Source organism: Citrus clementina, unplaced genomic scaffold, assembly GCF_000493195.1.
Source record: "Citrus clementina cultivar Clemenules unplaced genomic scaffold, Citrus_clementina_v1.0 scaffold_1, whole genome shotgun sequence".
NCBI lineage: Eukaryota > Viridiplantae > Streptophyta > Magnoliopsida > Sapindales > Rutaceae > Citrus > Citrus x clementina.
Window position 1 is genome coordinate 3,094,253 of NW_006263303.1, and position 27,792 is coordinate 3,122,044.

The 27,792-nt window shown below is 35.5% G+C and overlaps 5 protein-coding genes across 5 annotated transcripts; 2 read left to right on the top strand and 3 right to left on the bottom strand.

Annotated features, from left to right (window-relative positions):
• The first annotated feature begins 3,374 nt into the window (after positions 1–3,374).
• LOC18055342 (ankyrin repeat-containing protein At5g02620) lies at positions 3,375–6,663 on the top strand. The gene is made up of 3 exons (XM_006450611.2): positions 3,375–3,852; positions 4,811–5,226; positions 5,362–6,663. Exons 1-3 carry the CDS (start codon positions 3,399–3,401, stop codon positions 6,265–6,267), a joined length of 1,776 nt encoding a protein of 591 aa, XP_006450674.1. The 5' UTR covers positions 3,375–3,398; the 3' UTR covers positions 6,268–6,663.
• Positions 6,664–7,182: 519 nt separating this feature from the next.
• Positions 7,183–12,056, top strand: LOC18055343 (ankyrin repeat-containing protein ITN1). Its single transcript, XM_006450612.2, has 5 exons — positions 7,183–7,545; positions 8,967–9,050; positions 9,186–9,571; positions 10,588–10,941; positions 11,891–12,056. Exons 1-5 carry the CDS (start codon positions 7,183–7,185, stop codon positions 12,054–12,056), a joined length of 1,353 nt encoding a protein of 450 aa, XP_006450675.2.
• Positions 12,057–12,758: 702 nt separating this feature from the next.
• LOC18055344 (putative RING-H2 finger protein ATL12) lies at positions 12,759–14,027 on the bottom strand. The gene has a single exon (XM_006450613.1). The coding sequence runs from the start codon at positions 14,025–14,027 to the stop codon at positions 12,759–12,761; it is 1,269 nt and encodes a 422-aa protein (XP_006450676.1).
• Positions 14,028–18,674: 4,647 nt separating this feature from the next.
• On the bottom strand, positions 18,675–22,765 carry LOC18055345 (carotenoid 9,10(9',10')-cleavage dioxygenase 1). The gene is made up of 12 exons (XM_024192495.1): positions 22,661–22,765; positions 22,439–22,576; positions 22,237–22,339; positions 21,167–21,426; positions 20,741–20,920; positions 20,565–20,643; positions 20,395–20,476; positions 20,230–20,292; positions 19,976–20,114; positions 19,560–19,881; positions 19,242–19,450; positions 18,675–18,971 (listed from the first exon to the last, which is right to left on the bottom strand). Exons 1-12 carry the CDS (start codon positions 22,763–22,765, stop codon positions 18,831–18,833), a joined length of 1,821 nt encoding a protein of 606 aa, XP_024048263.1. The 3' UTR covers positions 18,675–18,830.
• A 1,768-nt stretch (positions 22,766–24,533) lies between these two features.
• LOC18055006 (exosome complex exonuclease RRP46 homolog) lies at positions 24,534–27,564 on the bottom strand. Its single transcript, XM_006450617.2, has 9 exons — positions 27,370–27,564; positions 26,917–27,027; positions 26,713–26,826; positions 26,471–26,571; positions 26,343–26,363; positions 26,110–26,182; positions 25,955–26,022; positions 25,490–25,622; positions 24,534–24,886 (listed from the first exon to the last, which is right to left on the bottom strand). The coding sequence occupies exons 2-9, from the start codon at positions 27,020–27,022 to the stop codon at positions 24,771–24,773; spliced, it is 732 nt and encodes a 243-aa protein (XP_006450680.1). The 5' UTR covers positions 27,023–27,027; positions 27,370–27,564; the 3' UTR covers positions 24,534–24,770.
• Positions 27,565–27,792: the final 228 nt, after the last annotated feature.

The following is a 27,792-nucleotide window of genomic DNA, read 5'->3' on the forward strand; positions in this document are numbered from 1 at the left end:
TGGGGTAGGTATAGGCTGATTTGATTTCGGAACGACAACAAAGGTCTGAGAAATTATGCTTTTTCTAATGCCAACAATTGGGCTCGAAGCAGAGCAAGGTCAGCCCAATAAATAAATAAAGAAAATGGATAGAGAATTTTTTCAAGGGAAATTAAAAAAAAAAAAAAGACTCGATGAGTTATGAAGTCAGGTCGTTCGTCACCAAGATTCAGGTTACGGGCGAATGGCGTAGCTGTATTTTTCTGACTTTCTTGTTCGATAATATTCACTGGGGGCCTACTCTTGCTACGACTTGTAGGCCAGTTCCTACGTACACCCCGTTTCTTTAGTAATTTAATAAGTCCGCAAAGGTAGTTTCTCATATTCATTCTCGGATGGTGATTGGTGCATTCTCTAATTTAATTATATGAAAATGACATGATGAGCCTAGGAAAGATAAATACGCAAAAGCGTAATCATCTTCAACTAACTATTAGAGGGAGACGATATTTCGATGGGATAGCGGAATTAATTGCCTCCAGAAAGATGGCAATTCTAAAAATCAAAGAGTAAGTTTCTTATAAGTTTCAGGTTAATTTTTACACGAGGATACATGTTTCAACATTCATCAAATTCCGAACATTATTTTCGTTAGTCATGAAATTAAGGACATTTCGATATATATATATTCCCTTCTCTTTTTCATTTTTCCAATGGCCAAAAAAGAAAAAAAAAAGACAAAAAGAAACTTTACATAATTTTAGTTTAAGGGTTAATTCCAAGTCGAGGACCCTTTTTTTTTTCATCATTTGTCGAATTGAAGACATTTCGCTAAATGGTGTGTCGTTCATCTTCTCTAAGTCCATGACTTCACAGTGGCTCCGAGTTTGTGGAGTCATAGCAAAAATCTTAAAGTCATATTTGGTTTTAAATTTGAGCAATGTAATTTAATTAAAAGTTACAGTATTAAAGTATATGATAAGCATTAGTTGGCTTATAAGTTAAGTTAATTTAATTTACTATTTGTATAATACAAAGCTTGTAAATATTGATCCTGATCTTATTTAGAATTTTAAAGTGATGGAAATTTTGATAAAACTTTAAAATTATGGTGTTTAAGAAATTTGAAACTTAAAGACCATGCGGTTTATACCTTTTCTTAAATTTTTTTGCACTTTAAAATTCTAAATTAGAGTATATGTATGTATGTACGTATGTATGTGTGTATATATATATATATATATATTTTCTCTTCATTGTCATTATTACTAAGGATGACAAATGATTCCTAACGAGTCAGCTCTGCATGGTGTTTAGGTCTGCATTTCTTTTAAAACACTAATTGAGTTCAAATTGGGCTTCCATTTTTATTTTTGTGTTGATTTTTCCAATCGCGTTGGTTTCGGGTTGACAATCTCTAACTCATTTCTGTCATTAGACATACACGACGTGATTATTATATATGTTTTATATTTTAACCTGAATCATTACAACTAATTTGACTACCTTACAATATTAGAGAGGATTACTTTATTTAACCCATTAATCATTGGATCCAATTCGTTTAACACCAATCTAAATTTAATTTAACAAGTGAAATACAATACCACCTAAAAACAAATTGAACAATAAAATAACAAATAAAAACTCTTTTACATCAGCGATTACTACAAAACAGTCTTAACTACACTTTCAAAAGTTAAACAAGAAATAAAACTATAAAAAATAATTTTTTTAAATAGTTTTGTGTCGTTAACTGGTTGATTTGACATGAATAAAAATGGTGAATCATGAGTCACAAATAAAAAAGTGGCTCAAAGAGATTTCAAAACCTGAATACGCTAAACTTATAATTAACTAGTTGAAGCAAATACAATATGATTGCTATCCATGTCAAATGTTTTCAATCTGAGTCATTGAAGGCATTTATATACAATCAGTTAATAGATTTTTTTTTTCATTTTAAAAGTTAAGAGTGAACAAAAAACATATGTGGCCGCACAATGTGAATGGTGTCTCTCAAGAATATTCAAGTCTGAAATTTTATTATACGTGGTGCTATTGACACCCATAATACTTTATAAAATTATGTTTTATTTATTTTTATTTATTTATCCTTAACTAAGGCATAATCTCTTTCTTATCTAAAACTATTTACACCCCATTTAGATATATCTTCTCTGTGATTGTAAAACTTGCATTTGTAAAAAATAAAATAAAAAAGCTAGCTCCTTAATTTTGCATATCCTTATTATAGCCATATTTATTTTCAATATTCCCATTTAAGAGAGTGGAAACCATTAAACTTGTGTATGTTTGGTGAATTTTCAAATCTTAAGAAACTAAATAAAGAAACAATATTAGGTTTTGTTTATAAAGAAAACAAGCAACAAAAAAGATGGTGGTAGATAAAAAACCAAATACTTGTAAATAGTGTACAGAGTTTGAGATCTTAGATATAGAGAGAGAAAAAGAGTTAGAGTGAGAAAGACAAAGAAATATATTATTTGATTGAAAACTTAATGTGCATTTTCGAAAATACCCTTAAAAGTGATTTTTCTGAGGATTTTTAGGGTGCTAATTGCACTACTCTTTTTGTTATTCCGGTTCACTATTGACTATATTATAAATGTAGGACTAGAGATATGTAAAATATTACTTTCTAACGAAATTTGTAACATCCTAGGCAAATTCCACATCGGTAAGGCACGATAGAGATGCTGAGTTTATAAGGGGTGATCCATACCTTAATTGGCAAGACACATTTTGGTGTGTATGGATGCCTTGGAAACAAAACCATGCGGGTCTTATTAAGGCCCAAAGCAGACAATATCTTGCCAGGTTTAGGTTGGGTCATGACATTATGGTATCAGAGCAGCTCCTCGTATCCTCTTGAGCGAAATGTAACATCCTAGGTGAATCCCACATCGGCAAAACATGAGAGAGATGCTGATTTTATAAGGGGTGATCCACACCTTAATTGGCAAGACGCGTTTTGGGATGTATGGACACCTTGAAAACAAAACCATGCAGCTTTTGTTAAGGCCCAAAGTGGATGATATCTTGTTAGGTTTAGGTTGGATCATGACAAAATTAAGATGACTCCTAAATTAAAACGTGTGCAATCATGGAGAAATTTCATGGTGCCTCCTCTCATTTGTTCGCGTCTCAATTGCGAACAGTGACTCAGTAGTCAAGCCTGAAATTTTGATTTTTCCTGTTTAGATATTAAAGTTATTTGTTTTTCGGAGAAATCTAAAAAGACCCCACTACTAGTGCCTATGCAATGACAGGGAAATTTCGTAGTCTGTCGAAGTCAAAACAAAGCCTTGCTGTCTCTTTATAATTAAATATTTAAATTCTCCTCTCATCAACCCAATTCCCGGTAGCTCGCTAGCTGCAACTTCTGTTATTGAGAAATGGACGAACGCCTCTTTGAGACCGTACTCAAAGGGGAGACACCAAATTTTCTGAATCTGGTTCAAAAAGATGAGGAAATAATCAAACAAACTGTTCCTGGATCTTTGAACACAGTCCTACACTTAGCAGCACGTTATGGGCACGAAGAGTTGGCGTTGGAGATTTTGAAGTTGTGTCCGGAGATGTTGGCGGCAACGAATGAAAAATTGGAGACTCCAGTGCATGAAGCATGCAGAGAAGGGAGGCTACACATTGTGAGGCTCTTTCTGGAGACTGATTCTTGGGTGGTTCACAAGATGAATAGAAACAAGGAGAGTGCGCTTTATGTGGCGTGTGAGAGAGGGAGGCTTGATGTTGTCAAGCAGCTGCTCAACTATCCATCGGTGTCGCTGCTCGAGATGGATGATGGATTGACCACTTCTCTTCATGTTGCAGCTTCAGCTGGGCATTTAGGTACTTTTGCTAACTTCGTGGTGGTAACTGTTAGGTTTAATAATTTGTATTTTTATACCAAAGTTTGACCAAATAAATCTAACGGTGGGCCTCTATGTCTTCTCACGTGTTACTCTTCTTCAATCTCCCCCCCCCCCCCCCCCCAAAAAAAGAGTCCTAAGGGAGACATAATCGCAATAGAAATAATGGTAAAATCGTATAATGTTGTTAGTGTTAAATGAAAAAGAATGCTGATTTCTAACTTAATCCTATAACCCTATATGATTTTATAGTTGTTTGTTGTTAGCGTGTTAGAATCTTCGATTTAAATATCAATACTCTTTTTCCTTTGGATGTGTTTTAAAGAGTACATAGTTTTAATTCAACATTATTTGATATAAGACCTCTTCAATTCATATTTTTGTTTTTCATTACACAAAGAAAATTTTTCTTACCACAGTATAAGTTTTACACAATATTATACATAATATTTCTTGTATTGGAGTGAGGAATGAAAATTTAGGTTTCAATATTGAAAAGACTTAAAAAATGGAGGAGATTTTTTATGGGGAGGGGAAGCCGCTGTACTAAACAACATTATACTATGATCATTTACCATTTCAGAAGTCGTTGTCCACAACAATTTTAAGAAAATATACTTACTACAAAGATACGTGAAAAGTCTTCTATACAGGCATCCATAAACTTCTCTTTTAACTTCCAAGTATGTTACATGATAGTGATCTAAAATATGAAACGATCCTTTAATCAAACACCATATAAAGCTAAATTAAGTAAAAATTGAACACGATTAAAACATAGAAAGAGTCATTCCCTTTGTTAAACAGTTATCAATTTAGGCATCACCGACGTTATTTAGCTGTTGTTGTACCGTATTGATATCCGCATCGCCGTCAAAATTTGGCATCTTGGCTTTTCTAGTAGCCATGACCGAGTTCCTATCATGCATACCTTGTAGAAATTGTGAACGAACTTCTAGAGGCGCGGCCAGAATTCACATGGAAAAAAGACCCCAACGGCCGTACACCGTTGACCCTGTGTAGCAGCAAAGGCCATCTAGAGATAACCAGAGAGCTGCTAAAGATGGATCCTGACCTTTCTTCTTCGCAAGACAATGAAGGTCGAACACCACTGCATTGGGCTACCATCAAAGGCAGGGTAAACATTATTGACGAAATACTCTCTGTGAACCTTGAGTCCTCTGAGATTAGAACATTACACGGAGAGACAGTTCTGCATCTTGGAGTCAAGAACAATCAATATGAAGCCGTAAAGCACTTGATGGAGACTTTGAACACCACAAAACTTGTGAACACGCCAGATAATGATGGCAACACAATCTTACATCTCGCAACTGCCGGAAAGTTTACTAGTGTAAGTTCTTAGTTCTAGCCGTATTTCATTGAAGAATTTGGCATTCAGGTCGACTCTATAGCTGAAATTAATGTTTTCTTTTTCTTTTTTCTCCTCTCTCTCTTTTGCTTCCCTCTGTCTTTTGGCTTGACGTAGATGGTCATATACTTACTGAAGCTTGGCGTACAAGTAAATGCAATAAATCGGAATGGTTTCACTGCTCTAGATATAGTTGAGCGTGATGCAAGTAATAGAGATGCTTTTCTAATAGTATCCGCATTACAAGAAGCAGGAGCTAAGAATTGTGATCAGTTGCCACCAGTGTCCCCAGATATTCAAATTCAACCCCTAGATGATACCAGCCAGAGCATAAGATTTTCAATGCCTAAAAAAGTACCTAAATATTCGTCCGGAAATCACCCCCACTGGCACCTAAGTAACCTGGAAAAGCAGATTGAAGTCGAAAAGGAGGGTTTAAGAAATGCACGTAAAACAATTATTGTTGTGGCAGTTTTAATAGCCACAGTGACGTTTGCAGCTGGCATAAATCCCCCAGGGGGATATAACCAAGTTACTGGGAAAAGCATTGTGGGTAAGCAAATCTCCTTTAAGGTGTTCATGGTCTGCAACATCTTGGCATTGTTCCTGTCCCTAGGCATAGTGATTTTACTAGTTAGCAATATTCATGTTGGACGAAAATCACTAATGAAATTATTGGCGGTGATGCACAAATTGATGTGGCTGTCTATATCATTAATGGCGGCAGCTTATGTTGCTGCCTTATGGACAATTATGCCACATGGGAGAGGGATGGTTTGGGAGTTGGTGGTTTTAGTTTCCGTAGGGGGAGTGTGCACATTGGCCATATTTGCAGGGCTGATGGCATTGTCAGTGAGGCATTTGCTTAGAATAAGGAAATCAAGGAAAATCTTAGATAAATATGGAATCCCTGATAGTAGCACTAGCCTGGTTGCAGAGAGGCAGATGATGCAGAAAGAGAGCTACGAATCTAGTGATTCGGAATTTGATAACTCTTACGAAGCAGTTTACGCTCTGTACTAGATGTATAAGGGATGTACTGGGATTCAGTGACTTCTTGAGCATTGCTAACTTACGTATCGTTAATATTATCAGATAGCATGCTGGGTAGTCCAGTCCCGTGCACTTTTCAGTCTTTTATGTATTTTAATGTAAGTTATAGCAAAAATGAAAGCCATTTTGTACGGTATCAGTTACGAGTTACAAATGCTACCAAAGGGTACATGACCGCAGTTAAGTACCTGGCACTAATCCATTTTGAAAACAGAGTGCTCTCTTTCTGCAAGGTTGGATTGGATCCAATTCCCAACTGGGAATGTGAATAACAGCTCGGGACTATTTATCCACAAGCACGCATGACCACCTCTCTCCATGTTGCAGCTTCAGCTGGGCATTTAGGTACTTTTTGCTAACTTGGTGGTGGTACTTGTTAGGTTTAATAATTTGTATTTTTAAACCGTGATAAGAATCAATTTCAAATCAACCACAATCAAGACAATGACAGCAAGGCAATCATGAACTCTACAAAAGGAAGGAATAAATTTTCCAGCTAAAGGCTTACCAAGTTCAAGACTTAACAACAACGGCTAGTATTAGTTTTAGCCTAAACTTTCTCAAATCACAATCTTCGTGGATATAATAGGAAATTCTCCTATGTCAAGTCCTAACATAGTTCTAAAATACCTCCTTATCATTGTATAAATTGTATAGGATCATCTAAAGAAAAGAAGTGAAGAAGAAATAATATTTTCCTTCAGCTATTTAATCTATATCAAATTATCTTTTATGGTATCAGAGCAGATGGCTGAAAATTTTGCAGAACCAAAACTCACCATTCAATCCTTTCATCAATGTGCCAGTCATGTTTCTATTAAACTCACATCAAATAATTATCTTCTATGGAAGTCTCAAGTCCTTCCTTTAATCAAAAGCCCTGAGATGGAGCATCATATTGCAAAAGACAAGACTCCAACGAAGATGGTTACACAAGATGGGAAAGAAATAATAAATCCGGAATTTATCCAATGGATGAATAATGATGGATTATTGATGACATGGCTTAGAGGGATGATGGTTGAAGATGTTCTGAGCTTGATTGTAGAAGGCCAAACCGCTTGTGAAGTATGGCTCTCCATTGAAGAGCAGATGCTTCCAACCACCAAGGAACAAGAATCTTGGTTGAAGGATAGCCTCTACTCCCTTAAAAAGGGAAATACCAAGCTCGAAGAATTTCTTAAGAAATTCAAATCATTGTGCGACAACTTGACAGCAATTGAGAAACCAATTTCTGATGAAGACAAAGTCTTCCAACTTACACAATCGGGCCTAAGTACGCGGATTTCAAGACTGCCATGCTAACTAAGCCTCCATATCCAACTTTAAAGCACTTCATCCTTGCCCTTCAGAATCATGAACAAACCATAATGGTACAAAAACAAGAAGATGTTACGCTTGTTAATCAAAATCAGGCGTTCTTTGGTGCTAGAGGAAGGGGAAGAAACCAAAGAGGAGGTAGAAACGGTGGTCGTGGAAGAGGTTTTGTGCAAAATGGTGGGGGCCCAAACAAAAATGGAAGCCATTCATATCAAAACAAAAACAAAGTCATTAATTCTTGAAAAAGACAAACTGCCTCAAATGCTCAAACTGCTCCAAAAAGCATTGCCAACCATCAAGAAAAAGAAGACATAATTATTTGCCAAATATGTGGAAAAAAGGCCCACAGTGCTGCTGTATGTTGGAGCCGATATGAATATTTGGATCAAGAAGAAGTGCCACAAGCCCTTGCTGCGATGAACTTCAATAAATCAAACAATCAACATTTGTATGTGGACTTGGGGGCTTCTGCACACATGGTCAATGATCCAGGTAAACTCGACAAAATTTTTATTATAAAGGCCATGATAAGATTTTTGTAAGTAACAGACAAAAACTTGATATATCACATATTGGAAACATTTCTATAAAAACTAAATATGGCCCTTTATTACTAAAAGATGTACTTGTTGTCCCTCAATTGAAAAAGAATTTACTCTTTGTGGCCCAACTTACTAATGATTTTCCTTGTTCTCTTGAATTTGATGCTAACGGCTTTATTGTTAAGAATAAACAGAACAAGGTGCTGGCGAAAGGCAGTAGAAGCAGCAATCTCTAAGTTTTGGAGGAAAGCAATCAGAAAGCATTAAATGCAATAAAAGGAAATTTTAATACAATAGAACTTTGGTACAAACGGCTTGGACATCCAAGTCTTGAAGTTTTACGTATTTTAAAATCAAGGAAGGAGATCAACTTTTTTAGTTTGAATAAAATACCTAGTATTTGTGCTTCATGTCAATTAGGAAAAAGTTGTAAACTTCTATTTAATTTGTCTAATAAAATATCAGAATTTCCATTACAAAAAGTTCATTGTGATTTATGGGGTCTTGCCCTAGTTAATTCCAATCAAAACTTTAGATTTTATGTGCTTTCATTGATTTTTTTTTTTTTTTTTTTGACCACGAGGTATCCTGGGGAGGGCCCCAACTGTGGGAGGCACCTTTAAGCCCGTACCACAACCCAGACTAGAAGTCTCCGCTCGAACCAAGAGGCACATGTTCTCCCAACAAAGGCGACTTCCCTACGACTCGAACTGGGGAGCAAACCCAGTCAAGCCACTTAAGGGGACTCCATTGCCAGTGGAGCCAATACTTTGTTGGTTTATGTGCTTTCATTGATGATTGCACTAGATTCTCATGACAAAACTTGTGAACACGCCAGATAATGATGGCAACACCATCTTGCATCTCGCAACTGCCGGAAAGTTTACTAGTGTAAGTTCTTAGTTCTAGCCGTATTTCATTGAAGAATTTGGCATTCAAGTCGACTCTATAGCTGAAATTAATGTTTTCTTTTTCTTTTTTCTCCTCTCTCTCTTTTGCTTCCCTCTGTCTTTTGGCTTGACGTAGATGGTCATATACTTACTGAAGCTTGGCGTACAAGTAAATGCAATAAATCGAAATGGTTTCACTGCTCTAGATATAGTTGAGCGTGATGCAAGTAATAGAGATGCTTTTCTAATTGTATCCGCATTACAAGAAGCAAGAGCTAAGAATTGTGATCAGTTGCCACTAGTGTCCCCAGATATTCAAATTCAACCCCTAGATGATACCGGCCAGAGCATAAGATTTTCAATGCCTAAAAAAGTACCTAAATCTTCGTCCGGAAATCACCCCCACTGGCACCTAAGTAACCTGGAAAAGCATATCGAAGTCGAAAAGGAGGATTTAAGAAATGCACTTAAAACAATTATAGTTGTGGCAGTTTTAATAGCCACAGTGACGTTTGCAGCTGGCATAAATGTTGAAAAAATAGCATAACATGCTATTTTGAGGGCACATTTTGAGTGGGTCCCACTTAACGAAAGTGAAAAATATTGTGAGATTCAAATTCTACTCCGTTCATACTTCAAAAGTATAATCTTATTTTCTCAAAATGATGCTTGGGTGAATGAGAAATTGTTTCTCAAAGTTCACCCTTGAAGTTGGAAATTTGAAAGGAAATGAGACTTATCCCACATGGAAAAAAGAAGGCTAGGAATTAGTGTTTAAATATAAACATTTAACCATGCATGGGTAAGAATTATAAGGATGGAGGCTCTCTCCACACGCGCGTGCATAGGGGGGGTGCGAATCCAAGACCGATTTGGTTGAACTCGTGTGCGCCCACGCGTCCTGCGTACGCGAATGTCAGCCCAAAATCATCCATGCAAGCTAGGCCTATTTTTAATTCCTTTTGAATTTTTTTATTGTAACAGTTCATGTGAATTCAAAGAATTAGTAACAGCTTTTACAATTATTCACGTTTTTTTTAATTCAATTTTGAAATCAATTCATTAAATTGATTTGGCTGTTATAACAATTAAATGAAACATATTGAATTCGGAAATTCAATACAAATGAGCTGTTAGATCCTCACATGATTATAAAAAGCATCTCCTCTTCTGTTTTTAGGACACCTGAAAAAACCAGCACAAAGCACACTTATTTTTTCCTTCATCCTTCTTCGTCTTTCTCTAATCGAGTTCGCTGTTGTGGTTTGCCGGAATTTCCAGCCTGTGCTTGACTGGAAAATCGTACCCGTTGCAGCCTGGGAAACAGATACCAGCAGACCTTAAGCACTCCGAAGAGGTGGTAAATCTGTTTTAAGGAGACTGTCTTGTGCAGGCCTCGGGTTCCATTTATTTTTATCGTTTTGGTTTCATCTCTCTTCTGATTTTGCTTTCTGTTATTTCATTTGAAATTTCCAAAAGCTGGTTTTCGTTGGTTAGCTACTGTTTAATTTGTTATCTCATTGGTTTGTTTTTCATACAATAAATCCCCCGGGGGGATATGAGCAGGACACTGGGAAAAGCATTATGGGTAAGCAGACATCCTTTAAGGTGTTCATGGTCTGCAACATCTTGGCATTGTTCATGTCCCTAGGCATAGTGATTTTACTAGTTAGCAATATTCCTGTTGGACGAAAATCGCTAATGAAATTATTGGCAATGATGCACAAATTGATGTGGCTGTCGATATCATTAATGGCGGCAGCTTATATTGCTGCCTTATGGACAATTTTGCCACATGGGAGAGGGATGGTTTGGGTATTGGTGGTTTTAGTTTCCATAGGGGGTGTGTGCACATTGGCCATATTTACAGGCCTGATGGTATTGTCAGTGAGGCATTTGTTGAAAAAATAGCATAACATGCTATTTTGAGAGCACATTTTGAGTGGGTCTCACTTAACAAATGTGAAAAATATTGTGAGGTTCGAATTCTACTTCGTTAATACTTCAATAGTATAATTTTATTTTCTCAAAATAGTGCTTGGGTGAATGAGAAATTGTCTCTCAAAGTTCACCCTTGAAGTTGAAAATTTGAAAGGAAATGAGTCTTATCCCACATGGGAAAAAGAAGCATAGGAATTAGTGTTTAAATATAAACACTTAACCATGCATGAGTAAGAATTATAAAGATAGAGGCTCTCTCCACACGCGCGTGCGCAGGGGGTGGTGCGAATCCAAGCCCGATTTGGTTGAACTCGTGTGCGCCCGCGCGTCCTGCGTACACGAATGTCAGCCCAAAATCATCCATGCAAGCAAGGCACGTTTTTAATTCCTTTTGAATTTTTTTTTACTGTAACAGTTCATGTGAATTCAAAGAATTGGTAACAGCCACGTTTTTTTTTATTCAATATTGAAATCAATTCATTAAATTGATTTGGCTGTTATAACAATTAATTAAAATGTATTGAATTCGAAAATTCAATACAAAAGCTGTTACATCCTCCCTTGAGTATAAAAAGGCACCTTCACTTTTGTTTTTTTTTAATTGGCAAAAACGAGCATAAAACACAATTGTTTTTCCTTCATTCTTCTTCGTCTTTCTCTAATTGAGTTCACTGTTGTGGTTCGCCGGAATTTCCAGCCTGTGCTTGACTGGAGGTTCGTACCCGTTGCATCCTGGGAAACAAATACCAACATACCTTAAGCACTCCGAATAGGTGGTAAATCTGTTTTAAGGAGACTGTTTTTGTGCAGGCCTCGGGTTCCAATTTTATTTTTCATTTCGGTTTCATCTCTCTTCTGGTTTTGCTTTGTTATCTATCTCACTGAATTGTTTTTCTAACAGCATTTGCTTAGAATAAGGAAATCAAGGAAAATCTTAGATAAATATAGAAGCCCTGATAGGAGCATTACCCTGATTGCAGGGACGCAGATGATGCAGAAAGAGAGGTACAAATCTAGTGATTCGGAATTTGATAACTCTTACGGAGCAGGTTACCATCTGTACTAGAGAACAAGGGATATACAGGGATTCTGTCACTTCTTGAGCATTGCTAACTTACGTAGCCTTAATATTATCAGATAGCACACTGGGTAGTCCAGTCCCGTGCACTTTTCAGTCTTTTATGTATTTTAATGTAAGTTAATGCAAAAATGAAAGCCATTTTGTACGGTATCAGTTACGAGTTACAAATGTCACCAAAGGGTACAGCCCTGCAGGTAAGTACCTGGCACTAATCCATTTCGAAAACAGAGTGCTCTCTTTCTGCAAGGTCGAATTGGATCCAATTCCCAACTGGGAATGTGGATGACAGCTCCGGACTATTTATCCACAAGCACGCATGTACACATGAAATAAACAGGAATATCAGTGCACTTACCCCCATAAAAATGGTGTATGGATTCTCTCTCTGATGAGGACAAGAATCGATGACGGCATTACGATTAGAAATTAATTTAAAATACATGTTATAGCTTATTTAATAGAACAATCAATGGAAAACTGACAGAAAATCATAACTGTAGATGATGCTAGTTGAGAGCAACAAGTATTTGCTTTCTTTAGTAGCGTAAAGTCGGATAATAGAACAAACAACTTGTAAAGATTTTGGAAACGCATAATTGAAGACTAAATAAGTAACTCGGAAATGCATGCAACATGTCTCCAAAAATTTGCTTGGAATACAATTCGGAGTCATTGTCAGCGTCACAATCACACGTTCAAATCTTGTCTTTTGTGCTCTAATTCCTGGAAGTTTCTTTCTCGACCGGAAAACCACTGAACCGTTCTCTGCACCATTGGCAACCAAACCCTCCTTAGCCTCTCCTCCTTTCTACTTTCGTCCCCAGCTGAAGTTTCTCTAATTTTTTTACTTATATTGAATTCTCTAAACCTTGCAAAGTTGGTGATCTCAGACATTGATCTCTTCTCTGTACCATTTAAAAGTTTCGATGAATTTTCATCATTATAATAGGAAGAGCTAATGCTTGAACCTGAGACTGAGTGACTTTTTTCAATTCCACTGAACCTGGACTCATATAATCTCTTCCTCTCTATATCTTCTTTGATCTTGACCATATTATCATTCACGGAGAAAACATTATCAAATCTTCCACTCTTGGAATTCGAAGGTAAGAATCTATTGATTGACATAACACTGAGCATTTCTGAGTTCAAGGACAATAAGTCCGAGGAGTTAACATCACTCCATCGGTTCTTGATAACAACATCAGCCACAATGATCTTGTGCTTGAACTTGTGAAGGAGTTTTTGGTCACCATAACTTCTACTACCTCCTTCAATTAGCAGCTCTTCTTGTTTCTTATTTAGCTCAATCTTTCGAAAGCTGCTTCTGAGGTTAAACCTTGAAGAGCCTTGATGGCTTTGCTCTCTTTGGACGAAAATTTCAAGATTTGGTTCCTCTGTTAGATTTGATGGGATCCTCAAGAATCTCAAGCTGTTCGAGTAAGAGAAGCTTCCGTGGTCTCTCCCGTCGAACTTGTACCTGCAGAGAGGGCAGCTAGCGTGACCTTCAAGCCACTGATCAATGCAGCTCATGTGAAATGCATGCCTACATTTGGCCAATAATCGGAGAATTTCAGTATCTTCAAATTTTGATAAGTAAACAGCACACTCCAGGCCTTCTTTGGATCCCCGCAGTGAAGCAAACCTAAAAAGTGGAAGTGACTCAATCACTGCTTTATCAATACCGGAAAACCTAGATCTTGAACGTACAAGTTCCTGAAGATTTCGATGATGGGGATCGCCGTCGGCAAAATTTGAATGGTTTGATTGACAGAATTTTGCGTAGGCAAGTACAAGAAATAACAAAGAGAACGCAATTGAGAGGACCCCAATAACTACTGCAATATTCGGGTGGAGTGGATGGAGAGAATCTGGCTCAGAATTTGATGTTTCTTGAGCTTTAACATGAAAGAAAAAGCAAAAAAATATCACAATAAGCACAAAAAATTGACTCATGCCTAAATGATCACACTTCGTGCTTGAAACTTCTGTTGAATTTCTACACTTCTCTATTGAAGATCCTGCACAAAATTAACTATATGTTAACAATAAACAATATTACAAAAGGGTTTGTCAACATATGCACTCACCGATTTTTTTAAATTTGTTTTTTAAACTTCCAATTGGTCCCCAGAAAGGGATCTTTCTGTTTGTCCTAAATAGATAGATAAACAATGCTGACCTGTGATCTTTATATTCAATTTTTCATATCAAATAGTTTATTTAAATTTAAAGGACTATTTGTCCTGTAAGAACGAAAGATTCTTTAAGCTTCTTTTGTGCTTTACATCAGCTCTTTTAACCGAACCTTATCCCCTGTGCCTAAAATTAGTCCACAAACATGGTGCCTTGTTTGCGAATGGAGGGTTGAAAGTTCTCAGGAAAAAGTTACAAGACTTTCCAAGCCTTGCAGGCCAAATATCGTTGAATCCTTAATTAATTGGTGTAAAATTTTTTGTTGGTTTGAATGACTTGAGTCATTTTCTTTGTCAATGGACAATGTTGTCTTCCTTGAGAAAAAAGTTTGTTATTATTAGCATAAAAGATTCCGAGAACAGAAATACGTTAGTAATTTCATGGCAATCAGGTTGTGAACATGCGGCTAGTAACAAGAAAAATTCAGGACGGCTTGGTTTGCTTTTGAAAATCGGTTTGGTTTGGTTATGATTATCGGGTCAACTTTAACTCTGAAAATCAGTACATGCTTTGATTTGAGTTCGGTTCGGCTAGAAAAATACAAGTGAAAAAAAATCAATGGATGTATTTTGTATTCAGAATGGGTTCGGAAGATTTTGAACTGACTATTTTTTGAGCTAAAATATCAATTGAACCTAACTCAATGTTTTCACTACTAAAAATTAAGGACAACATGCTCAGTACAATTGCTGCCGGTTGCAGTCTACACCCTCTATTAAATGCCTAAAATTCTTAGTTAGTACATAATATATCAATAATTTGGGGTAAGTAACAAAAAAATTGAAATCTAAATGAGAATTTAAAATTTTCAACAGAGAGTGGAAGACACTGGATAATGATTGTTTTGTGAACCAGCCTATTTGAAATTATTTCAGCTGATCAACACTTACAATCTAAATGTCCTCGACATGTTAAGTAGAGAGAAAGCTGAGAGAACATCAAGAGAAATTAATCCATTCTCTCTCTATCCACCTACACTCTCTCTACCCTTTTCTTCACTATTTCTCTTTCTGTACTTAGCACTTTTCTATTCTTTGCATCAATTAAATGAATACGAAATAAAAGAGTCCCTACTAACATAATTTATGAGGATGGCTGAGCTGCTTTGCTTCAAGCAATGACCTTGCCTGAGACACATTAGTATCCTCATTGTGGACAAAAGAAACAAGTGAGCCATCATCTTCTTCAGAACCTCTACCCACAAACACTGATACTGTACAAGTTGTTTTCCGTAAACTTATGGTACTCCGCTTTTATTAGCTGATCGTGTAACGCCCACTTTTATTTATTTTTTTCCTCTTTTACCCTTATTAAATTGAGTAGGATAGTTATTATTGAGTGTTTGTGTGGGAGTAAAATTTATCAAATTGCTTTAAGTAAGTTAACATAAGTTATTAGTTTTTATAAAAAAAAATATTTATTAATTACCAAGTATTTAAGAAGAAGCCATCTTTTTAAGAGGAAGCCGTCTTTTGTTTTCTACACCGTTACAAATCCTAAAAAAAAAAAAAAAAAAGAAACATAAGTCTTTGGAGAAGGAAAAGAAAGTTTTATAACTTCTTTTCTTAGTGTTTGCCTTAAGATATTAAGTATTTCTTTGACTTATATGATTTATTTTTATGAATTGTTTGCCTTTAATTACTTGTAGTTTGATTTGGGTAATATATGTGTGTTTGTAATGTTGTGATGATATGAACAGTCTCTATTCCTTGCTTGAAATCGTTTTCTTTATTTAGAATCACGTGAATATGCTTACATATCATGGAACTAGACATCCTAAGCTTTCCATTGATAGGTTTTGTGTTGAAATCGTTTGAGTATGCAAATTGTCATGGGTTTTCGAACTTGGGTTACCGGTGCTGGAAAATTCCAATTTTCAGCAGCGGTTCTCAATTCTGGAAATTTTTCTGTAAGGTTACACATCCTTTAAAATTATGGCGATTTTTGTATCAACAGATCTAGGTCTCCTATGCTTGCATGTTTAATTTCGTAGTTTTATTCTTTCTGATTAAATTATTAAAAATCGTAACATGCGGCTGCTGCAGATCTGGAAACTGTTTTCCAGAAATTATAGAAGCTGAAACGTGTAACCGTTTGGGCTAATTTATGGATATTACATGATGTTAGGGTTTTATAATGAAATTTCAATCTTTCCTCTGTCTTTAAAATCTGGAATCTCGATTTTTGGACTTGTAAAATAGAAGATATGAATTTTTGAAATTCTGTTTTAAATTCTGGAATTTTCTGGACAGGTTAGATGTTCTCAGAAATAAAACGTTTTTAAAATAGTTTCAGGCGTCCAAAAATTTTGAATTTTAATTATATGCTTTCTGAATGTGTCTTCTGTAATTAGAAAAAAGAAACATATCATTTCGAGTACTAAAGAATATTTCATGAATTTCGTAAGTGATAAAGGTCTGACTTGGTCAATGCTGGACAGTTTTGTTACTTTGGTGAAAGATTGATATTTTGACTTGATTTTCACTTATGTTGATTTTTGTGAAAATTTTGTATGCAATGCTATGCACGTTCACAATACCTCTGTAAATTTTCATGGTTTTCTGACATGTGTATAGGTTATTAAAAATCAGCATGTGTAAGATACTTGTACTTATGTCTAGAATATGAATAGATATTGAGCTAGTATAAGTGCCTATGAATTAAGGATGATCGGGATTATGTTTAAAGTTAGAGATGATATTAATAAGGATATTTTTATGATGATTATAGAACGTGGGTGAGCTCGTTGGTTTATTCTTAAGGTATTGAGTTGATTACTGCAGATTGAGGTAAGTAGATTCATGCATGATATGCTTTATAATAAATAAATTTTATGTTTCTAAAATATTTAAATGAATTTTGTAAAATAAAAACACTTTTAAATGAATTTATAAAAATGAATTATCTTAAGAAATTAGTTTTCTTAAAGTAAATGTTTTCTTAAAGAATTTTCTAAAAGAATTAAATGTTCAAAGAAAAGTTCTTAAATGTTTTAAAAGACTTTAAATGCTATTTATGAAAGGATGTAAGGTGTATTTAAAAATGTTTTGGTTCATAGTCCGTAGTAATGTATACAATGCAAATGTGATGATGTTATGTTATGCTATGGCCAGCTTGCTGATATGATGATGATCTTGTGCACAAGAATGTTATGAACAATGTGGGGTATAGTATCCTGAATGAGGAATAAAGCGTGGTATAATACCCTAAATGATGAATGATAAATGAGGAATAATGATGACTACGAGGCATGAGCTACCAATGTTTATGTTTTAATGTTTTTAATGCTTTTACATGAATCCACCCCCTTATGCTAAATGAAGATGTTGTTATAAATGTTTAAAGGTAAAATGACAAAGGTTTTCAAATATTGTACATGGATTTGCTTACCGAGTTGACGGCTCACCCCTCGTCTCCAATATTTTGTAGATTGATTAGAGATGTGGCTTGGGTTCTTAGATGAAGAATTTTTCTTAGTGGATCTTTGGAGTTGTTTTAAAGATTAAATTTGGCTAGACTTTTTATTTTGGATTAGAGATTTTTTTTTGAAGACTTTATTTCAGATTATTTATGTAAGGATTCAAGTGGAATATGAATAATGGTTGTCTATCTTGAAATTTATTAATAAGAATAAATGATATGAGATTTCATTTTAATTTTACCCTTGTGTTTTCATGGATAAATTTTTTGAGTGTTACAAATCACTTTGATTCAAGGAGAAATCAGTATTTATACTCATTTACATATGGACGCAATTTCAGATAATGGGAAAAAGAGACCCAAGCTTCAAAGTTTTATTCTCAATACGTTTATGCTGCATGCACGTGTTCTAGAATTTCTGATAAGAGTAAAATTCATTATGTTCTCTAATTAAGTGTTAATTTGTCTTTATTAATACATTCCCTTGTCTCGCCAACATTAATTGGCTGAAAAAGTGAAAAACAAAAAGTTATTTCCACGTTCAAAGCACATTAAAGGTAATTAGAATATCCCACTTGAGATTTGCTCCAGTGGTGACTATTCTCATAACCACTACTCTCAAAGTTAAGTAGAATTAAGAGAGCAATGGTTTGAGTTTTGGTAAGCTTAATCTTCTTTAATTAAGTAAAAAATTGTGTGGAGTTAATTTGTAAGTCTTTCTCACTTGCGGTGGTTCGAATCTTCATAAGTTCAGCCTCTCAATTAAGCAAAAAATTGTGTGGAGTTAATTTATAAGTTTTTTTCTCTTGCAAAATGCGAAGGTTATATGTCTGTACATGTACTTCATAAAATTAATATAATAATGTAAGTTTCAGTTATATCATTGTACTGTAATACAGTAATCTGATGTGTAATTAGTATAAAAAAGAATAATTACAATATGACACACAAATTCATTAGTTGCACGAGGCTTCATGGCCTGTACTTCTTCTCTGCCAGGGGCCGAGGTACAATAGAACATAATGACAAAGCCTGCACTCCGTTATTTATAGCGTCTCATTTTTACAACTTGTAAATCTATATATACCCAAGTAATAATTGGGAAGAAGAAAATTTCTTTACATTTTAAAAGGGTGAGATTTCTCAACTCTCATTCCGTGATGCTTTCTGAGTTTGCACTGGGATTGACATGAAAGCTCCATGGAAGCCGTATGGTACTCTGTGTGACAGTGTAATTTTGGCAACTGGCTCATCTGTAAACTTCTTTGTATCAATTATATAAACCTGTAATGAATAAGAAAGAACATTCAGGCTCCATCATTTGGTATTTTTGGTTTTGAGGCTTTTATGCTACAACTACTGTAGAACAGAAGCAAATGAGTATTTAGTAAACATCACTGGTTGTCGAGTAAAAATTATTTGTTAACATTGGAAACAACCCAGCTATTGGCTTTGAAAGCTAAGCTGCAAAGGAAAGCTAAAACAAATGCAACCTTAAATACCCATCTCCATTATTATTATTAAAAGTGTTTTCATCAGCAGAGGATGACTCACCTGAGATATGTTGGTATCTTCATTGTGAAGAAAAGTGATGATCCAACCGTCATCTTCTTCAACTCCTCTTCCTTTAGGGACAAAGGCACCTCCTGTGCAAAAAATGTTCTCCTCGAACTTGTGATATTCCACCTTTATCAGCTCTTCAGATTCAGTATTATCAGGCTCTTCAAAGGATAACTTGGCTAGACCTCCATATTTTGGCATGCCTAAAACAATCAAATTCAGAACCACATTACTACTACAGAGAAATAGCCATTTATACCTTATAAGATGAAAGTTTTGAGTGACATCTAGATAGATTCATTCTGTAATTACCTGATGCAGAACTTGCAATGGAATCAACAATCTGTGTGTAGCCATATTTATTTTTGATACCGGTATAGCCTCCATTTATCATAGGAAAATCCATAGAGACTTTAGTTCCAGAGAGATTTGTTTCCTTAACATCTCCATTTTGCATATTTAATCTCCATTCATATACACGAGAGAATAATGGTACGTCGTCAGGGCTTGTATCGACACTTTCATCGGCTAACTCTGCATGCCTAAATTTTTTCGAAAACCACTCAAATTTATTTAAACCCAGATCAGGTCCTGGAATGATTGATTCAAGAGCTCTACATCCCCACACAATGACCTGTTCACTAATATTAGGAATTCTAGAATATATATCAATAATTTGATAGTGAAAGTTCAGCAAAAATTTAAGAAACTATTGTTACAAGCTATACCTCATCACCATCCTCAAAACAGTTGATAATGTGAAACGTACAATTTGGTTCCACATCAAACCACTTGACTGAATCTGCATCACCATACCGAGGCATTATGCCAATCTTAGCATATCCTTCGTGTTCGTACTTTATTAATCTGCATAGTATATGTAGTTTCTCAAGTAAATTTGAAAACCGATTTTGAGAATATTCATGAAACCATCGATAGATCAAAAGCTGTCTACACTCGAAGTTAAAGGATGTGCACTCACGGGCCTCCAAATGCAAGTCTGGTTAAGTCTATAGACAGTGGATAATCCAGGAAAACATTATATCTGCTTACAGAAAATCCATGATAGTTTTAATCAGAATTTTGATTCTGAATTACATTTGTAGATATTTACAAGTTAAAATAAGGAGAAAAGATCACTAAATACCTCTGTGTAATGCCGATTTCATGGCAAAGGGAGCACCTACTGAGTTTGAGGTCCACTTTGTGAACTAATTTATCTCCATCAGCTGAAAGCATATACATTAGAATGTTGCATGACTTACAAGATTATGTGCAAATCTTGATCCAAAGTTGTTCATGAAATGAGCAGCTTACCAGATATTACTCCTATTTCAACAAAAGGTTTAGTTGCGTCCACCCCCATTATAACCAGTTCCCCAGTACCCGAAGCTTTCTGTTGAAAGCTAAATTGAAATTAGTGAATTATATAAAACTACAGTAATTAAAACAGAAATGGATAGTAGCTTGTCTGCTGAGATATGAAAAATAACCTTTGGATGACTGGTAAAAGGTCGATTCCAAGCTCCATTGACATCCCAATTACCTAAGGTTTCTAGTGTGAAGATGTAAATCTCTTGTGGCATGTGATTTTCTGCAACTGAGTAAAACTTTCCCGCATGCTCAAAAATATTGGTATTGCTTATGTATTTGTTTATCTTGCCAAATCTCAGCTGAAGAAATGAAAATAAGAAGAAATACTCAGGTGTTGGGTTATCGTACAAGTTCTAAGGCTTAATTACTACAAAATTTCCTGCCTTTGAGTCTTAAACAGCCCATATCTGAATTTTCAAAGGTATCCAGTTCCTAGCCTTATAATTCTTAATATTTTTGGTCAGAATAATTGCAACGTCTTTTCTTTTGCTCTTGGCTTTTAGAAAAAATTTTGGCTATGAGCTAACTGATTTTGGAATGCCCACCAAATTTAGCAAGTAAGCTGACAGAATGGCCAGCGAATCGCCTTCGATTGCAGGAAGAAAAGAAGACCTGTTTCTTTGTTTTTCTTGCTTGAATGTTTCCGACTCAACATGTCTGTTCATGTAAACAACATTCCAGCTCCCATCAGTTTCTTTTTTAAAATACAAAGCATGAAGCATTCCTTCTCCTTCAACCCAAATGTGATTTGAACTCCCAAACATTGACTTCGTTGACTTCAGTCCTCCGAAAAGAGGATTTGGTCCTGCAGTCACGTTAACATCTACCAGTTAGACCCAGATTCTTTACATAAGTGGACAAACTTGGCATGGTTCTCTAAACAATCAGTTTGTTTCTTGGGAAAAAGTCGTCGTCACCAATTGCTTTGCGTCAGAAAAAGGAACAAGTATAAAATAATCGAAGAGTCGCTGGTCTTTTGGACCTTGCAAAGAATGTTACTCAGTTTAATTTTTTGGATTGTTATGAGAAGAACCCCGCTGATGAAAAGCCAATATGATTCCCCCTGTTGTATTTACATGGGGTGGTTGACTTCTAATGATAAAATTTAACTTAATTTTCTATTCAACGCATGGTTTAAGTCAGTTTGTTGAATATGACAATGATTCTAACCTAAAGATATCATTGAAAATAATCCACCTGAGGATGTTGAGCCGACTGACTATTTTTGTTTTTTGTTTTAAGACTTTGCCAGAAAATGAAATCTGACAATGGTCAATTTGCATCCATGAGACTTTTCTTTGGTTGGTCCTAATCTGTATGTTAATGTATTCAACTTTTATGTCTTGAAGCCTTGAATTAGACAATAATCATACGGACATCTTAACCTATGTCTTGTTCACTGTCTCTTGGAAGTAACCCCCATTACATTGTAAGCCTCTCAATTTTTGTTCTCATCTATTGCCTTTTTGCCTTGCCGGATTAGCAGTGACTAAAGAAGGTTTCAACTTGAAGGCATAAATCACGATCATATATAAAAGAGAACTCTTCATATCTTTTTCTTTCATAATCACATAGATGATAAATCAATATAAAACAATAAGATTGAGGTACCAACCATTTCTTATATAAACACCTTCTGGAAAATCTTCAGGAATTTCTCCGTCAATGTTGGTGACAAGCACAGCTTCTCTCAATGCATCAACTGGAGCAAAATTTCTCTGTGAAAATGCTCAAAGAACAATTAATAAATAACTCAACTCTTTATACCATACATGCATGTACACAGGCTTGGTGGGAAGAGTGCCCATCAATGGTACCTGAGATGGGAGCAGAGGCTGATCAACAAATTCAAACATCTGATCAACCAACACATCAAGCAACTTCACAAACGAGTTCTTTATGGTTTTGGGAACTGATATCCTCAAGGAAAGTTGCTGCAACTCTCCCAGCAATGGCTACTCATAGTGAGGGATCCGTGTTAACGGCAGTACAACTTTAAGCAGTAAGTTGTCTAAAGAGAGAGAGATATGAAAACTTACCTTGAAAGCAGAGGAGAGTCTGCTCTTGAAATGATCAAAGTTGTGTGAGATGGAAGGTTTCTGAAGACTGCAATTAACTTGCAGCTTCAAATATGAAGATTGCATTTCTCTTTTCAAATAATAATGGCAAATTTTCAAATGCTATATATGCATACAAAGTAGATTGAGGCTAAGTGCTTGTACCAGTATGTATCTTTATCTCAGTTTCAGGGTTGCTTATGGCTACACTAGGTCTGTGAGACCAAAAATGGAAAAAGAAAGAGCTAAGGTTAATATTTATTGCCCACTTAAGCGTGGACTGATGCCAGCAAAGAGATGATAAAAATTTCGGATGATGTTAAGAAGATTTATGGCAAACAACTGGACAGAAGATCTAATGAGAGTGAAGATTTGTTGTACTAAAAAAGGCATCTTTTTATGCTGTCGCTGGAGAAATGCTATGGGTTATTGAAACCTGATTTGGCTTTGTTAATATGTGCCTTTATTTAATTACTTGAATTGAGAAATTGAAATGGACTTTATTCTCATTTATGATTTTAATTTATTTAAGAATTTGAATAAAATGTATTCCTCTTTTTTATTTTAATAATTAAATACTATTAATTATTTTTATTTTAGATTCCGATTCTATCCCATACGTAAACACGCCATGAAAGTATTGAAAGCTTTCGAATATTGATTTGATGATCAAAATTGCACACTTGCAGACCAAGTAGACCTCCAGAAACAATGGAAAAAAAAAAAAAAAAGCAGCCTCGACGGTTAGCAACGTCAAGTAGTGTTGACTTTAAAATGCGGAAAGGCTGTTTTAATAATTCAACATTATATACACCTAATGTGGACTTCGAATGAGCTACAATGAAATAAAATATTTATTTAAACTGTAAGAATCAAAATCAGGTTGAAATGAGAATAAAGAATAAGAATAAGAATAAAATATTTACTTAAATTGTAGGAATCAGAATGCAATATGTGTTTTTATTTTTTCCTTGAAATTGGAAAGAATTGTATTAAATTATTAAAATATCCTTAATGAATTATTATTATTATTATTATTGTTATTATTATTTATCATGATAATTATGATAATTATTATTATTATAAGAACTTTTAATCACAAAAATTTTAATAAAAATAACAGTAACAACAACAACAACAATACTCAATCACATCATCATCGGCAGCAAGAACCGGTAGTAGTGAAGCAACAGCACAGACAATTGGCATGAGCAGCGACAATAGCAATCAATAGTAACAATGACAAGTAGCAATAATAGTGACGACGACCAGCGGATGCTCAGCGACGACATCGGTGAGCAACAACAGCAATAAGATCGATTGTGTGCAGTGCTCGGTCTGATTTTTTTTATCTTTCAAATATTTAATGAAGGATAAAATGAGAATTATAAAATTTAAATGTGTCATTTGGTTATTCCTAAGAATAGAGTTTTGATTCTTAAACTCCCTTAGAAATCAAATACCAATCAGAAGTCTAGAAGTCATTCCCAAATTAATGGATCCCACACTATTTTGATTCTCATTCCCTCTCCCTATTTTGGAAGTAGACAAATTACTGATTCCAATCCTTAATTCTCATTCTCGTTACTCAAAGTGGACACACAATTAGAACTTCCATCAAATAGGAAAACAATATAGCACAACCTCGACATTGGTAAGAGACGTTGAATGCCATGCAATTTTGAGCTTTTAGGAACTATGGTCCTTAACAGAAGCCAATTCTGAAATTATCACTCCATGGTTGAATGCATTCAAGTTTCAATACAACGTAAAAGTTACTGAAAAGTTTTTCCAAATCTTTTTGAGCCTACCTGTTTATCAATAATTAAATATGAAAAAGTAGAAAACACAAGAAGAAAAGAAATTATTTCCATTCGGCAACAAACAGGGCCGAGAATGAAAGCTGTGCAATATATCAAAAAGTGCTTCCTAATACAATTTGATGAGACCAGCTATTTGTAGGATCAAAATCTACAGTGTACAACAGGTTTTGGTACCATCTGATGTTACATTACTCTCTACATACAATCCACCAGCTAATCCAACTAGATGGAATATTAAGGGCAATATTCCCAAATATATAACTTTGAAATCATCCTGCTTTGGATAAATCTCCTGGTAATTTTGACTGCAAGCTCCTCCTCAGAAAATCAGACAATTTAGCACTTGCAGCTCGGCCCCTTTCTAGACAGTGAAAATAGTCGTCCACTAGAGTGGAAGTTTATACAAGAAACATTATTAAAATAATAACCAGCGCTACGACCTTAGGTCTCAATATAAAAAGTTACAATAAAATTTCAGTGCCAATAGCTACTACATATATATATGAAATTTACTGTGCCAACACAAGATTCAACTTGCTTTATAAGGGAAAGTAAGTACAAAATATTGCTTCAAGAAAAAGAGATATTAATCTAGCAGCTCAGCTTATAAACTCTTAATCAAGAAGATTTCAGATGAAAGTTCGACTCATAGCAAAGAGATCAGAGAGTAAATGAATCTCATCTGATGTTACGCATAAACCATATCTATTAGATCATTTACGACAATCATGCAGGGTGTATTTGTAAAGGCTCTAGTACAGGCTGTAACTTTATTTGATGGTGAGAAATAGTATGTTTCTTGGCTGTGGGATATATGTAAGCAGATATCACAAACAAGGGAAAACAATACATTGCATCCAATGGCTACCCTAATTTCTAGAAGTATAAAACTTTTGAAATCATATATACTTCCCCAGAGGCAAGAATCAAAAGGCATGTCACAGAAATCAGAGATGAGATACAGATACTCGTAGAGTTGACAGATTACCTGACATTGCACCATGGGTAACAGATGTAATGATCCCATGTTCCATGGGTTCACCTTGCACAAGTGATGACCCTTCCGGAAGGACCGAGAGTATTGAGTTTGGAAAGACTAAATAAGCAAAGGCCTTCATTTTCTGCCATTAGGAGACATCATGTTAAGTGATAGAAATTTTATACCTTCTACAATGCACAATGTACCAGTACATTTCTTATCACTTTTGAAAACAATGATGTACCAAACGATTTATCTCTCTACATGGGTAAGGTTTGACAGTTTTGTAAAACTTAGATTTTCCATCTTTTTTTTTCCCCCTTCAAATTCTGCATGCCTTCTGAGTAAGCTGATTAATGTAAAGCAGACTATGAAATTACATAAAACTTCGCTCAGTTTAACAAAGATAATTCCGTAGCCTCACTCATGCCCGCAAAAAGACATTATAATCATAAGAAAAGAAATTATTATTACCTGCTCTTCTAACTTAGTGGGATCCAGTATACAATATCCACTCTCTGCCGAGCAACAACATATTGCAACTGCACAAACCAGTATTAGAAAGTCTGCGATCAATTATCAAGTGTAAACATATTGAAAAATTACCATAAGTCTTCATAATAAACTACCAGCAAGATGCTTCATAGGAATTCCAGCATCCACAAGGGCAGCACATGCTGCATTTATGGCACAAGGTAGAAGCTATACAAGGTGCAGTCAAGAAACAACCATTGCGGGTCAAAGTAAAACCAAAGAAGTAAAGTCATTTCCATAGGATACATAGTCAATTCACATTGCATTTTATTGGTGGAAGCAAAAAAAAAAAAATGTTATACAAAAATGCATTTATTATCAAGGATACAGCACCGTCATCATGGACGACCTGCAAAAAAACCATTAAAATATCCATTTATAAAATTACAAGCTGCAAGACACAGATAAGAGGCCATAACCCATAAGGTATTTACAATTAAAAAGAAATTCCCACACCTGAATTATAACTGAGGTTGTGGTATTTGGATTGATAGTCAAAATGCATATGCTCTGCAAAGTCCGCTTCAATATTATCTCGTACTCTTTTTCCGGTTTCCCTAATATAAAGGGGCAATTTTGCAAATTTAGCTAGCAAAAATTTCATACAAAGCCGTTGCTTGGACCAAACAGTACAATAATGTAGAATTCATATGGTCTCACTGGGAAATACTTAAAAGGAAAAATGAAAAGAAAATTACCAATCTGTCCAGTTCTAGGTTTCCAAATGACTTCAATGCTAGCCTTCTCAGGATTTTCATTCTTCTTTGTTCCAGCTTTGGGTCCGTAAACAGCAGCCAGCACTTTTGTGTCTCCTGAACCAACCCAATAACAAAAATAGCATTTTGAAGTGAAAACAAATAAATTAAAATGGTAAAAATGAGAGGTTTGAATGAAGCGGAAACCTTGAGACCAACTGGCAGAGCCATGTGCACGGTGAAGGATGCTGCAAGAGCAAGCAAGTGGTCTCAATTGATTAGGGTTACGCCCATCAGCTCTATCGACCTCCATTTCTCCTGCTCTTACCCAATGCACAGTATTTAATGATAATTAACTTCAAATTTTGCAAAATCGAGGAAGCTGTGTGTAAAACTGATTTCAGGGTTTTGCAATTAGGGTTCAGCTGCCATTCCCGATAAATCAAAAGATCACAATGAAGCAAGGAGAATCCCAATCCACCAAATCTTTGGCGAATCAACATTATCTCAACTTGTTAGTTTCAATCGTTTCAAAGGGTCGAGGAAATTGATTGAATCCAATTTTGCTTCAAAACTGCTTCATCATACCAACAATCGCATCGAAAATACTAATAAAAAACTTTAAAAAGACAAAAATATACATATGGTGTTTCCACTAACCTGTTATCCTCGGATTGTTTTGTTAGCTTAGGGTTAGAGAAACTAGACCGTAGGCTCGGGAGTCGGCGTCGGCGTTAGTTAGCGACGGCGGCAGCGGCTGCAGCGTGGGCGCAGGTGTGTGTCGTTCTCTCTTTCACGATAAAGAAGTCAAGAAAGAGGAAGGGGAACTAGGGACTGCGTTCTGGTTTTTGCAAAATTCTTTTTGTGTTCTTTTTATGTTCGGGTCGGGTTAGGGGACCCGAAAAAACCTCCAAATCCAGACCTGACAACTTTTTGGAGCTTAGACCTATACCCGAAACTGACCCGAATTGATTTTTAGATTTTTTTGGGATCCTATACCCGCCCCAAATTAATCGGGGCCCCACGGGTTTGGGGGCCCGCGGGTATTGCAGCCAACTCTAGTTCGGCAGTCTCTTTTTGTTC